Here is a 14890-nt window from a genome sequence, read left to right on the forward strand (position 1 = left end):
ATACATGAAAAGTGTGGTGTACATTTGTATTCAGCCCCCCTGAGTCAATACTTTGTAGAACCACCTTTTGCTGCAATTACAGCTGCATTTTTTGGGGATGTCTCTACCAGCTTTGCACATCTAGAGAGTGACATTTTTGCCCATTCTTATTTGCAAAATAGCTCAAACTCTGTCATATTGGATGGAGAGCTTCTGTGAACAGAAAACTTTAGCCCAGGTTTACACTGAGCTGCGGGAATAAAGCAGTGCGAGTTCAGCTGAACTGATTTTACTCCTGCATGTCAGTCCCGATTTCGGCCGCGATTTCAGAGACATCTGTGCAGGTTTCTGCACAGATGTCAATGTAAATCACAACCCGAAATTGCAAAAAGTACAGAAACAACTTTTTGAAATCGGTGCAGCGCCGCATATGCGGCATCGCACCTACAGGATGGTGCCATTAACAGCAATTGCTGCCGATTTGACATGTCAAATCACATGTCAAAACGCTCCAGTGTGAACCAGGGCTTAATCTCCATTTACATTTTGAAGAATGAAATCAAAGAAGTGAAACTTGTTAGATTAGCTTCATCTGCTGCAGGAAATTGCTGACACGTGAACTCCAACAGGCAGAACTTGCCTATTAGGAGATTTCAAATGACAAAGAAGGGCAATTAACCACTTCAGCCCTGGAAGATTTTACCCCCTTAATGACCAGAGCATTTTTTGCGATATGGCACTGCGTCAATTTAACTGACAATTGCGCGGTCGTGCGATGTTGTACCCAAACAAAATTGACGTCCTTTTTTTCCCCACAAATAGAGCTTTCTTTTGGTGGTATTTGATCACCTCTGCGGTTTTTATTTTTCACGCAAAAAAAATTTTGTAAAAAGAAAAAGCAATATTTTTTACTTTTTGCTTTAAACAACATCCCCCAAAAATATATAAAAAAAAACTAATTGCATCCTCAGTTTAGGCCGATATGTATTCTTCTACAAAAATCGCAATCAGTGTATATTGATTGGTTTGCGCAAAAGTTATAGCGTCTACAAAATAGGGGATAGATTTATGGCATTTTTATTATTATTTGTTTATTAGTAATGGCGGTGATCTGCGATTTTTATCGGGACTGCAACATTGCGGCGGACAGATCGGACACTTTTGACACTATTTTGGGACCATTGATATTTATACAGCAATCAGAGCTAAAAATAGGATTTTTTAAAACAGCTTACCTGTAAAATCCTTTTCTTTCGAAGGACATCACGAGACACAGAGCCACAGTAATTACTGATGGGTTATATAGGTATCACTGGTGATTGGACACTGGCACACCCTATCAGGAAGTTCAACCCCCTATATAATCCATCCCCTTGCAGGGATACCTCAGTTTTGTAGCCAAGCAATATAGTGTATTAGAAGAGGGGTGGGACCTCTGTGTCCCGTGATGTCCTTCGAAAGAAAAGGATTTTACAGGTAAGCTTTTTTAAAAAATCCTATTTTCTTTCTCGAACATCACGGGACACAGAGCCACAGTAATTACTGATGGGATGTCCCAGAGCAATGCTACCTGAGGGGGGGGGGACCACGACCAAGTAGGGTGCAATCAGACCTGAGGACCCTGTACCGCTGCCTGCAGCACACTACGCCCAAAGGCAATATCCTCATGCCTTCTCACATCCACCTGATAGAATCTGGTGAATGTATGAACTGAAGACCAGGTTGTGGCCTTGCAGATTTGAGCCATAGAGGCCCAGTGATGCACTGCCCAAGAAGCACCAATAGCCCTTGTGGAATGTGCCCTGATCTGAAACGGAGGAATCTTCTGTTTCAAACCGTAAGCTTGAATGATCAATTGTCGAATCCATTTAGAAATGGTAGCTTTTGACGCTGCCTGTCCTCTATTGGGACCCTCTGGCAGCACAAACAAAACATCCGTCTTGCGGATCTGAGCAGTTGCCCCGAGATAGGCCTTAACTGCTCTTACTACATCCAACGAATGTAGAGATCTCTCTTCCAGAGAACAGGGATCTGGAAAAAAGGAAGGCAGAACAATGTCTTGGTTTAAATGAAAATCAGAAACCACCTTCGGTAAAAAACTAGGATGAGGGCGCAGTACCACTCTATCCTTGTGTATAATCAAATAAGGCTCCTTACAGGAAAGGGCTGCTAATTCTGAAACTCTTCTAGCAGAAGAGATGGCCACCAGAAAAATTAACTTCCTTGTCAACAAGACCAAAGGAATCTGACTTATTGGTTCAAAAGGCTGTTTCTGTAACACAGCCAGGACCAAGTTCAAGTCCCAGGGGTTTAGGGGCGCTTTAACCGGAGGATTAAAAAGCATCACCCCCTGCATAAAGCTTCGGACCAAAGAATGCGAAGCAAGTGGCCGCTGAAATAATACTGATAAAGCAGAGACCTGGCCCTTGATGGTACTCAAGGCCAGCTTCATCTCTAATCCTAATTGTAGATAATCAAGAATTCTACCTATGACATATATCCTGGGATGCCAACCTCTGGAGTCACACCAGGATACATAAGCTTTCCAGACTCTATCATAAATCATCCTGGAAGCTGGCTTCCTTGCATTAATCAAGGTAGATATGACAGGACCTGAGAGCCCACGACTCTTCGGAACGTGGGTCTCAATAGCCAAACCATCAAATTTAGCGTTTGTAAGGCAGGATGGAACACTGGACCTTGAGATAACAGGTCTGGGCGTACCGGTAGGGTCCACGGGGAACCCACCGTCATCCTTACTATTTCTGCATACCAAGTCCTTCTGGGCCAAGCGGGGGCCACCAGAAGTACCGACTTCCTTTCCTGCCTGATCCTGCGAAGGAGTCGTGGTAGTAGCAGAATAGGCGGGAATGCGTAAATCAGTGAGAACTGAAGCCACAGAATCACCAACGCATCCGTCCCGCATGCAAGAGGATCTTTTGTCCTTGCCACAAATCTGTCTATCTTTTTGTTGAATCGGGATGCAAAGAGATCTACATCTGGAACCCCCCATCTTTGGCATATGGCCCAAAAGACGTCGGGATGCAGAGACCATTCCCCTGGAAGTAACTGCTAGCGACTTAGATAGTCCGCCTGCCAGTTCTCTATTCCCGGGATGAAAACTGCCGATATGCATGGCACATGCATCTCTGCCCAGACTAAGATCTGGTTCACCTCCTTTTGAGCAGCTCGGCTCCGGGTGCCTCCCTGATGATTGACATAAGCCACTGCTGTGGCATTGTCGGACTGGATCCTGACCGGACAACCCTGTAGCCTGATAGTCCAGGCTTTTAGGGCTACATATATCGCCCGGATCTCCAGAATGTTGATGGGTAAGGTCCTCTCGGTCTTGGACCATATCCCCTGAACCGCAGACTGTTCCAGAACTGCTCCCCAACCTGACAGACTGGCATCTGTTGTTACCACCGTCCAGGTAACCGGTAGAAAGGATTTCCCCTTCTGCAGGTTTTCGGGTATGAGCGACCAATTGAGGCTCTGACACACCGCATGCGACAGGTGCATCGGAAAGTCTAATGCCTGAACCTTCTTGTTCCAGGTCGACAGAATACTGTGTTGCAGCATTCTTGAATGAAACTGAGCATAGGGAACTGCTTTGAATGAAGCCACCATCTTCCCTAGTAGCCTCATACAAAGGCGGACAGAGGGACCCTTCTTGGTCCTGACTGCCAGAATCAGCTCTCTTAAAGCAGCGATCTTTGCCTGGGGTAGAAATATTTTCTCCTGGCTTGTATCTATAATCAGACCTAAATACTCCAGTCTTCTTACTGGTTTTAGGAAAGACTTTTCTAGGTTGAGGATCCAACCCAGGTGTTCTAGATACCTGACTGTGGTCCTCAAGTTTCCATTCAAAGAGGCTACTGACCGGTCTATCAAGAGCAGGTCGTCTAGGTATGCTATGACAGCTATACCCTGAGCCCTTAATCTGGCCAGAGGAGGAGCCAAGATCTTTGTGAACACTCGAGGTGCAGTGGCTATCCCGAAAGGCAGAGCCACAAACTGGAAATGGCGCCCTCCTACCTCGAAGCGCAGAAACTTCTGATGAGCAGGAAAAATGGGCACATGCAGATATGCATCTCTGATGTCTATCGATGCCAGAAATTCTCCTCCCTGCAGGGTGGGAACTACTGTCCGAATTGATTCCATGCGGAAGGATTGAATCCTTAGGAATCGGATCAGATCCCTTAAATCCAGAATGGGTCTGACACCCCCATTTGGCTTTTGGACCGTAAAAAGGTTGGAATAGAAGCCCAATTCCTGGTCCTTTGCAGGAACTATCATAATGACCTCCTGCAACAAAAGTCGCTCTAACGCTAGAAGGAGCGACTGCTTCTTCTCTGGATCTCTGGGGACACTTGATCTGAGGAACCGAGGAGAGGGAAATTCCTGAAACTCCAGCTTGTACCCCAAGGTTACCGTGGAGATTACCCATCTGTCCTGGAAATCCTCCTGCCAGAGCCCTGAGAACTGTCGCAGTCTTCCCCCCACTCGAGTGAGCGGGGGCGCCCCCTCATGCAGAGGTCTTAGTGTTAGCCTATTAGGCTTCTTCCCCCAGGACTTCTTTTGTCCCTGGGAATGACTCTTGTCTCTGGACCCAGATGGAGGCAGCCATCGAGACTGCCTGGAGGCTGAAGCCCCTGGCGCTGGGGAAAGAGTCCGTTTGAAAGAGGGACGCTTACTCTTCTTTTTGACAGGTAAGAGAGTGCTTTTCCCACAAGAGATTCTCTTGATATAGTTATCCAAGTCTTCTCCAAACAACCTTGCACCACGAAATGGAAACCCAGCCAGCAGCTTCTTACATGGTGCTTCGGCTGACCAATTTTTCAACCATAGGATTCTACGTATATGCACCAACCCCAGTGAAAGACGGGAGGTTTGCACGATAGAATCTCTAATGGCGTCAACCACAAAGCATAAGGCCGCTGGAAGGTTAGCAAACCCCTGGGCCTGTTGTTCAGGTAATACTTTGATGACCTGCTTAACATGGTCTCTTAAGTATTGACAGACTCCAATCGCTGCTACTGCAGGTTGAGCCACTGAACCTGCTAAGGAAAAAACATCCTTCAATAGGGATTCCATCTTTTTATTTACAGGATCCCTGAGCATCTGAGCATTGTCTACAGGACAAGTCAGACTACTATTTACGGAGGAAATAGCGGCATCAATGGCCGGTATTCCCCACATTTTAATAAACTTTTCTTCCATCGGATAAAGTGTTGAAAACATTCTCGGCGGAAAAAAACGTTTGTCTGGGTGATCCCACTCAGAATAAATGAGCGTTTCAAGTAAATTATGAACAGGAAAAGCCTGTGCTGCTTGGAAAGGTTTCAGTGACCCCAAAGCAGAAGAGGATTCTTTAGCAGTTTCAGGTATGGGCAACTTAAATGTGGAGCGGACCAATCCAGTAAGGATCTGCACTAAGACTTTCTCCTCTTGGGAAGTCTCAGAGGGCCCCTCTCCACCTGATTCCTCCGAAGAGGAATCATCTATCCCATCCCGATCCTCTAAAAGGGATTCATCTCCTTTATCCCAGAACTCCTCTTCCTAAGGGTCTTGGGGAACAGAGGAAGGCCTAGTGCGTTTTCTTCTACTGAGTGAAGACATAATCACGGCCATTAATCTTTCCTCTAGACCATTAATGGTTGAGGAAAAAACCTCTTGTGTAATGTATACAGGGGCTGAAGTGCCAGAAGCAGGTGTAGCCCCTGACCCCAACGGCTCTCCCTGGCTAGCCGTCCCTGGCCCATCAGGGGGGGAGGATGCTGCTGACAGGGGGCCCTCAGAACCTGAACGAGATCCCCTAGTGTCTCTGGTTCTTGGGGTGCTTGAACCTCTTCTACCCATAGTGCAAAGCAACAAAGTGTGGGGTATACAAATGAACACTGACTGCTGAGCGATGTAGTCTGGTTAAAAGCCTTGCTACCCAATGCTCAGTCTGGGGTTACTTCAGTAAATGCTGCCTAGGAGAATGCCTGTGTCCCACCTTACATGCGACCGTCAGCTCTGTGTCTCTCCAAAGGCTGTGTGCACCTGTACAGAGTGCCTTAATAGCCTGCAGCTGGCCTGAGTGGGAGTCTAAGCACCTGTGCTGACGTCCCACCCCCCCCCCCCTCGAATTTTGAAAAAAAAACTAGCGCTTCCCGCGCTGGCCGACTCTCCTGTAATACTATGGAGGAAGGCTGGGGGAGGGGGAGGAGGGAGAGAAGCTGGTAGTGAAGACCTGCCTAAACGGCAATGGTCGGAAATTGCGGCCGAGGCAGCGGTGCCCGAGCGGTATAACCACCTTCTAGACCCCTGTGGCCTTTCTCTAGCCTGGGGGGGAACATTCAAACATGGGAAATCCCCCCATCCATCTTACCTTTGCAGCCGGCCTGAGACACTGTGAAAAACATGTGCAACATAGACACTGAGACAGACAATCCAGCATGTGAAGGTTTGTGCTCTTGGCAGCCCCCGGAGGTCACAATAGGCATAGCATGCATTTACCTTAAAGGAGAAACCTACTAGAATTAGAAAATTCTGTGGAATCTCCTCTTACCTTATCCAGCTGCAGGGTTCAGTTTACACAGACCCAATCTTCACCTCTCACGGTGGGCTCCGTTTGAAAAAACCGTCAGAGACTGGGGCCCCCTACGAATAGGGGGATCCTGCAGTTCTGGGCCCGTAAAGCACCCGGCTAGAAATTAGGCTAGAAAACCATTTTCTAATATGCGGGGTCCAGCTCTCTAAAAAGAGAAGCATTACAGGTAAAACCTTGTTTCTTCGGACACGAGGCCCGGGTACCATCCAATTCGGCCTAGAGAGGACACTTTGAATGGATCCGGTCTGCCTGGCTTGCCCCAGTATAGGATATAGGATATTCCCTTTGGAGCTCAGCACAGGACATCTTTACACGTCCATCACCTAAGACACTGGCGTAAAAACTGAGGTATCCCTGCAAGGGGAGGGATTATATAGGGGGTTGAACTTCCTAATAGGGTGTGCCAGTGTCCAATCACCAGTGATACCCTATATAACCCATCAGTAATTACTGTGGTTCTGTGTCTCGTGATGTTCGAGAAAGAAAAAAGCCACCGATTACTGTATAAAAGTCACTGGCAGGGCAGGGGTTAAACACTAGGGGCGATCAAGGGGTTAAATGTGCCCCCTCAATGTGTTCTAACTCTAGGGGAATGGGCTACCACTGACATGACAGAGATCACTGCTCCCTGTCATGTTCACACAGGCATTTCCCCGTTCTGCCTCTCCTCGCCGAGATCGCGGGCCGCCAGCGGACATAGAGTCCGCGGGAACCGAGGGCACGCCCGCTATCCTGCTTTTGCGGACTGACATACAGATACGTTAGTTTGCGCAGGAGTGCCATTCTGCCAACGTATATTGTCACGAGCCGATCGCCAAGCGGTTAAGACCCAGACTACAGTGTATCCCAAAATGAATCAGTTATGATGTGAATTACAGTCTAGAGGACTCTAGGAAATACTCCTTTCCTTTATGGAAACAAATAATTCAATCTTCAGCCACAAAGCTCTTTATAATGAGCAGAATCATTGTGTTCCAATACTTCTGTAAGTCATAAATGCCAGGCATGGAGGGTCCTGCATGTATGGGCCTCTGACATGTTACGCTGACCCCAAATGTTCCTCAGGAACCTGCTCTGTGGCGCTCTCTACTGGTATAAATTGTGCAGGGCAGCAAATCTACCTAGTGTTCCCAATGAAGATCACAACACAAATTTTGTCAGCCATCTTCTACAGATATCACTTATACGTAGTGCTTGATGGTGGGGATGATTCAATTGCAGATGTCTGAGGCCACCCAGAAGACTCATGCTAAGTGACCTTAGCTTTACATCACTCCCGACACTTTTTCAATTTCTTTTTTAATTTCTGCCAGTAGTTTTACTCAACTAGACTATCTATGTATAACATTTGCAATATCTACATTTTAAATAGCAAAAACTAATCACAAAAACTTTTTAGTTGTTTTAAGCCTAGTACACACTAGTTTTTTAATTTTTGTTCAACCCAGTGGGCTGAATGAAAACAAAAACAAAGAGCTCGGGAGGAGCCGCTGTACTAACAATCCGATGTCAGTATAATGATCTCCCCACATAGCCATTGTGTTCTGATAGGCCGCCGCCCCCCCCAGAACACTCCGGTCAACGCTTTCATTGGCTGAGAGTGCTCATCAGGAGCCAATCGGCAGGCCATTTTATGCTTCTGTTGGACAGGCTGCAATACACAATACACTGATCAACATTTGGCCTATGTGTAATAGGCTTAAGTATTTTCTTAAGTATTTTCTGCCTCGTCTAATGTTCAAACATGCACACAATTCTTAAAATGTAATTAAAGAATATGTAAATGCTAATATGTGTATGTTATGTCAGCACAGTGCATGCTGAGCACTAAACTGATATTCAAACAGCACTGCTAAATATCTGTAAAAAAAAAAGGTTTTTTAGTTGTCACTGTCCTAGCTTTATTTATATGCAGCAGTGGCTGTGGGCATTTACACCAGGGTGCCTCTCACATGCAGTGTAGGTACCACTTACCTGAGCTACAGTTTCATAGGCCAGGTAGGTAAGGATCTCCATGGCGCCAGCATTGGGTTTGATCTCCATGCTGCTGCAGTCTAGCCAGTCCCGAAATTTTGAGGCTTTTTTAGCTGTTGACAACATTAAAAGAAATAAAAATATCATTAATGTACAGTGCTTAGCATAAATGAGTACACCCCATTTGAAAAGTAAGATTTTAATCAATATCTCAATAAACACAAGAACAATTTCCAAACTTTTGACAAATCTGAGTTGTATAGAACATTTGTTTAGCTCATTACAATAAACTAAGGTTAATAATATAACTTAGATTACAAAATTTTCCGTTTTACTCAAATTAATTGATGCAAATGAATACACCTCACAACAAAAACTACTACATCTAGTATTTTGTATGACCTCCATGATTTGTAAGGACAGCACCAAGTCTTCTACAAGTTGTCGACATATTGCAACATCTATCTTTTTCCATTCTTGAAGAACAACCTCTTTAAGAGCCTAGATGCTGGATGGAGAGTGATACTCAACTTGTCTCTTCAGAACTTCCCATAGATGTTCGATTGGGTTCAGATCAGGAGACATACTTGGCCACTGAATCACTTTCACCCTGGTTTTTCTTCGTGGATGACACCCATGCCATTCCTCTGCAGTGTATGCCATAGCATAGGGTACTAGCTCAATACTTACCCGAGATCGAAGCCCCCGCAGTGGTCCTCGTTCACCGATCCAGCGGCCAACATCGCTCCCGGGTGTTATTTCTGGGTATCGCGGCTCCGGCGCTGTGATTGGCCGGAGCCCCAATGACGTCACTTCCGAGCATGCCCGGGAGCCGCCAGTAATGGCACAGTCTAACTGAAGCAACGTCTTTGCTTAAGTGCGCATGTGCCAATGACGTCGGCACATGCAAATACCGAGATATCTCCTAAACCGTGCAGGTTTAGGAGACATCCAGTGTAGCGCCAGGTAAGCCTAATTATAAGCTTGCCTGTAGTAAAAAGTAGTTGTAAAGGGTTTAAAACTACTTTAATTACCACCTTAATCAGCCTCAGAACCTGTGTAACGTGTTCAGTTTTAAAGGGATGAGGTGGCAACCCAAGGATGGATGGGTGAGTGTGCTTTGAATAATACAAATAAAGCATTTTACATTTTTGGCTCTCAAATACAGTTACATTTTGCTTTAACAAGCAGTAAATGAGCTTTATAACAAGCCCTCGCTGATCCTTGTAGCTACAGGTACTGTGGAGCAATTCATCCTCAAGGTTTATAACAAAAAGCAGCTATCCCACATTTCTCCCACTGTTTACAGACAGCATTTTAACATATGAATTTGAATGAATCTGTGAAAAACCCATAATGTTCTGTGAATTCCCTTGCCACTGATGCACCCTATATTAAATATAACAGACATAAATATCTGATTAAAAAAAAAGAAGTTATAAACCATTGTTTTAAAAACATATAAAACTTTAAATAAAGAACAATAAAATAGACCCCAAACCATTATAGCTTCCCAGACATTTTATTGTACTAATGAATAACAAATCAGGAGATTGCGCTGGTTATGAGGTTATAAGTTGGCAGTCCCCGTAGACTCTGCAGTGAGTGAACACAACAATAAAAGCCATTTACAGCCTCGCCACTACAGGTGTGAAGCACTCCATTCACCTTAATTGGGTACTAACATCAGTGCTCAGTCTGGGTCACTTAGTACTGGCCCCATTAAAGCAGCAGGCAAAGCTAAACAGGGAAAAGCTGATACGAGTAAAAGCACCTTTTTTTTTTTCCAGCAGTATACCTATATACAATGGGCACAGTTTTGTTAGAACTGATGTAAGCCACATAAATGCTATACACACTATTTTATAATTTAATCTTATTAAAATTACTTTTCCATTCTCAACTGAAAACTCGCATGATTTTCTATAACGGCCAAAATATATCTTCCCTTAAGCCATTGCAAGTGGCTCACAAACACCACTTTGAATTCTGCACAGAGCTTAAAGTCAACTTATAGGCAGCATGTTGCTTTGAAAATGGAGCCCCTAGCGATATAACAGGGAGTTCCCTTTTAAGTAAGGAATTAGCATGCCTACAGAGATGCATTACTTTTTATTACAATGCTGGAACCTATTGTGTATGTAGACCCCTTTCACAACAAGGCATTTTTGCAGCGTTTTAGCGCTAAAAACAACGCTATTAAAATGCTCCCCATGCATCTCAATGGACCCTTTCACCCTTTCACACAGAGGCGTTGCGCTGGCGGGGCATTGAGAAAAGTCCTGCAAGCAGCATCTTTGGAGGAGCTTTTGGGCGTTGAAAAAAGCGCTTCAAAAACGCTTCTCTCCATTGAAATGAATTGAAAACGCTGTAAAAACGCCTGAATAGCGCCTATAATCCGCCCTGAGCTGTAGAAAATTCACATGATCTCACAAAAAGGTAAACATGCAAGCAGAAAAGAGAGCATCTACAACAACAGGACTGAACTTGTGGGAAGGTCAGAATGATTAAACAGACCATCAAAGTGCCAAAAAAACTAAATCAAAGTGCCAAAAAAAAGAATTAATCCGAGAAAAATGAAGATCTGAAGTAAAACAAGACACTGCTTGTTACTTTACAAGACACTGCTTGTTTTACATGATATCACAAAGGATAAACATGCAAGCAGAAAGATAGAATCAATAACACATGCTGCAATAACGCTTGAAAAACGCTGTTAAAACGCCTGCAGCGGTGCGTTAATTTTACCGCTAAGGCCCCTAAACGCAGTAAAAACGCGGTAATAACGCTAAGGCGTTTTAGGGCGTTTTTGAAGCGCCTTGGTGTGAAAGGGGTCTTATAGTAAAGATGTCATTTTGCACTTCGCACACTTACTGAAAGATATCAGTAAGTTCACAGTAATGACTAGCAGAAAATAATCTGGTAATGATGTGCAAAATACTTAGAATCTTTTAACGTATATAGGCAATACAGTGAATAACATCTGCATAGAGTTTGTATGTTCCCCTGATCCCCAAACTGATTGCTCCAGTTTCCTCTCTCAACTAAAAAATAGGCCAGTTGGTTATCTAGCATGCATCCAGATTGGGCCATGCAAATGTAGATTTTAAAGTAACATTAAATCTTAATTTTATTTTAATCAAAAAAACAAACATGTTATACTTTCCTGCTGTGTGCAATAGTTTTGGACAGAGCAGCTCCAATCCTCCTTTTCTGGGGTCCCCCGTCGGCGCTCCAGGCCCCTTGCCCTTTGGTGAGTCCCCCCCCCCCATGGAAAAGCGATTTCCATGGGGGCACCCGTGCGGGCGCGCTCCTAAGCCACCCTGTCTGCGCCTATTAAAATGACTGGGAAACAGGAAACCCCCCACTCCCTCATTACAGCATTTGATTGACAACAGCAGGCTCCCACTGCTATCAATCTGCCCAATGAGGAGGGAGACAGCAGCGAGAGCCACTGCTCTTGTGTACGTCACTGGATCGGATCAGGCTCAGGTAAAAATAAGGTGGGAGGGGAGGCTGGGGGGGATCCTGCAGCAGAGAATTTTCTTTTTACCTTAATGCATAGAACCTTGAGGCTTTAGAACCACTTTAAATTCTTCCACAGTGGATCGCTTAACAGGCGATGAGGAGGTGTTGCGTCACCTCCACACTGTCTGTTCTTAGGCCCCTTTCACACTGGGGCGGTGGGGGTGTCGGCGGTAAAACAGCGCTATTTTTAGCGCTGTTTTACCGTCGTTTTTGCGGCTGTATTCGGCCAATAGCGGTGCGGTTTTAACCCCCGCTGGCGGCCGAAAAAGGGTTAAAACCGCTCGCATAGCGCGGCTATAGCCGCGGTATTGCCGCGCTGCCCCATTGATTTCAATGGCCAGGAGCGGTGAAGGAGCGGTGGATACACCGCTCCTTCACCGCTCCAAAGATGCGGCTTGCAGGAGTTTTTTTCTTCTCCTGCCAGCGCACTGCTTCAGTGTGAAAGCCCTCGGGCTTTCACACTGAACAAACAGCAGCGGCTGTTTTGGGTCGGTTTGCAGGCGGTATTTTTAGCGCAATAACGCCTGCAAACCGCCCCAGTGTGAAAGGGGTCTTACCCCTAAAAACCTACATCATCACATTGCAGCCTCATGCAGATCAATAGGTAATATTCAATGGGTGGTACTGCCCACTATGCTCGATAGAGGGGACATTTTGTACCCCCCCCCCCTGCTACATTTGCAGCTTAAGGAGAGCGGTTAGAGGGCAATAAAGATGTGGTTCAACCACAAGTGTAAAACTAGCATTACTGTAATGATCAGCCATAAACTGTTACCTTTAGCACTGCATCTCAGATTTTGGGCTGTGAATACCTGACTCCATTTTGGATTTTAACCACTTACATATATGGCGACAAAGTGACACTGCTCCACCAGATCACGTACCTAGTGCGCGATCCAACACTTTCGGGTAGGGGGGTGCGCAAGCACGCTGCCGGTGGCCCGCTCCCGCTGTAATTATACACAGTGGGAGCTGATCTGCGGGTACCGCGGACTCGATGTCCACCGCCACTCGCCGATCATTCGCTACAGAGGCAGAATGGCAGTCTGCCTATGTAAACAAGGCAGATCACCATTCTGTTAGTAGGGAAGGCATGGATCCTGTGTTTCTGCAAAGCAGGGACAAGGATCCATGTCTTCCCCTAGTAAAAGCACCTCCCACACTGTACAAAAACACTGGCTAGGCACACAGTTAACCCCTTGATCACCCGTTAACCCCTTCCCAGCCAGTGTCATTAGTACAGTGAGAGTGCATATTTATTAGCACTGATCATTGCATTAGTGTCACTGGTTCCCAAAAAAGTGTCAAAAATGTCAGTGTCTGATGCAATATCGCAGTCCCGCTATAAGTCGCTGATTGCTGCAATTTTTTACTAGTAAAAAAAAAAATAAAAATAAAAATGAAATAATTATATATCCCATAGTTTGTAGACGCTATAACTTTTGCGCAAACCAATCAATTTATTGGGATTTTTTTTTACCAAAAATATGTAGCAGAATACATATTGGCCTAAATTTATGAGGAAATTTGATTTTTTCAATTTTTTTTATTGGATATGTTTTATAGCAGAAAGTAAAAAATATAGTTCTTCTTTCAAAATTTTCATTTTTAAAATTTTTTTTTTTGTTTATAGCGCAAAATATAAAAAAAAACAAAGGTAATCAAATACCACCAAAAGAAAGCTCTATTTGTGGGAAAAAAGGACATACATTTTATTTGGTTACAGCGCAGCATGACCGCGCAATTGTCAGTTAAAGTAACGCAGTGCCGTATTGCAAAAAATGGCCTGGTCAGGAAGGGGGGTAAATCTTCCGGAGGTCAAGTGGTTAAAGCAAGACCAGAACATCAAGCCTGTTTGTCATTTGCTACTGAACGGTTCTCCTAAGTATAATCCCCCCCTATACTCAGTTACCCACCACTGCGCCTCAGAGAGTCAACCTTGATGATGACTACCAACGGTTGGTATAGCCTAACTCTAGCTGCCACGTAGTGTACTACAATTCAACATATATATTTAAATCTATAACGTGTCTATGGTGAAATACTGTACACCCCACGTGAAGAAATAAAACGTGGCGCTTCCTGCAAAACTATTCCCACCTCTTACAGTGAAATAACTAATCTAGTGAACACCTATTTACAGGTATATCCTAAAACCATAAATACATACATAAATAGTAAACACCAAAATAAAAGTACAAAAAAGTGACTTAGTGCCAATACTGCTTCTATAATTTGTATAAATGAATCCTTGCGTAGTGACAACACAAAAAATGCAAACAATCAATGCTTGTAACAATCCTTGTGTGACACACAATCCCTGTGTGACAATGACGTTAAAAATGTGAAACGATCCACAAAAATAAAAAAGTGTCTGATCGTGATCAAAAAGACATCAAATAATGTGCCACAGCAAGTCCTTTTAATTACAGGGGTGTAATTATCTTCTATGAGCTCCTTCCACCACACCTGCGTGTTCAGTGAACCTTCTCCCAGTGAAAATCCACTCACCAGCTCCTCATGCCTCCACTTTCGTATGATGCTTTAAAGCATAGAGATCCAGGTCAGCTGGAAAGGGTTAAAAATTTCCTCCATCCGGAAATCCGTTCCATATGCAAATTAAAAAAGACTCCCAATAGTGTGATAACATAACAAATTTATTAACACACACTGCAAATCACACTCCAAAAGTTCCACTCACATTGTGTGAAAAATTGAAAAGCACAGCAAATTCCACAGCAATCTGTTATCGCAGGAACAACACAGCAACTTGGATAAACCTCCTAAGGGGTATACGGTCACGGCGGACCC

At 44.6% G+C, this 14890-nt stretch overlaps 1 protein-coding gene across 3 annotated transcripts in view; it reads right to left on the reverse strand.

Annotated features, from left to right (window-relative positions):
* The window catches only part of SUPT3H (SPT3 homolog, SAGA and STAGA complex component), a 727450-nt gene that overhangs the window by 156916 nt on the left and 555644 nt on the right, over positions 1 to 14890 (reverse strand). For all 3 annotated transcript variants that reach the window (XM_073625237.1, XM_073625238.1, XM_073625239.1), the window contains one exon: positions 8552 to 8664. In XM_073625237.1, coding sequence (XP_073481338.1) covers positions 8552 to 8664 — 113 coding nt within the window. The remainder of the gene's footprint in view (positions 1 to 8551; positions 8665 to 14890) is intronic.

The sequence above is a fragment of the Aquarana catesbeiana genome, linkage group LG04, assembly GCF_042186555.1.
Source record: "Aquarana catesbeiana isolate 2022-GZ linkage group LG04, ASM4218655v1, whole genome shotgun sequence".
Lineage (NCBI taxonomy): Eukaryota > Metazoa > Chordata > Amphibia > Anura > Ranidae > Aquarana > Aquarana catesbeiana.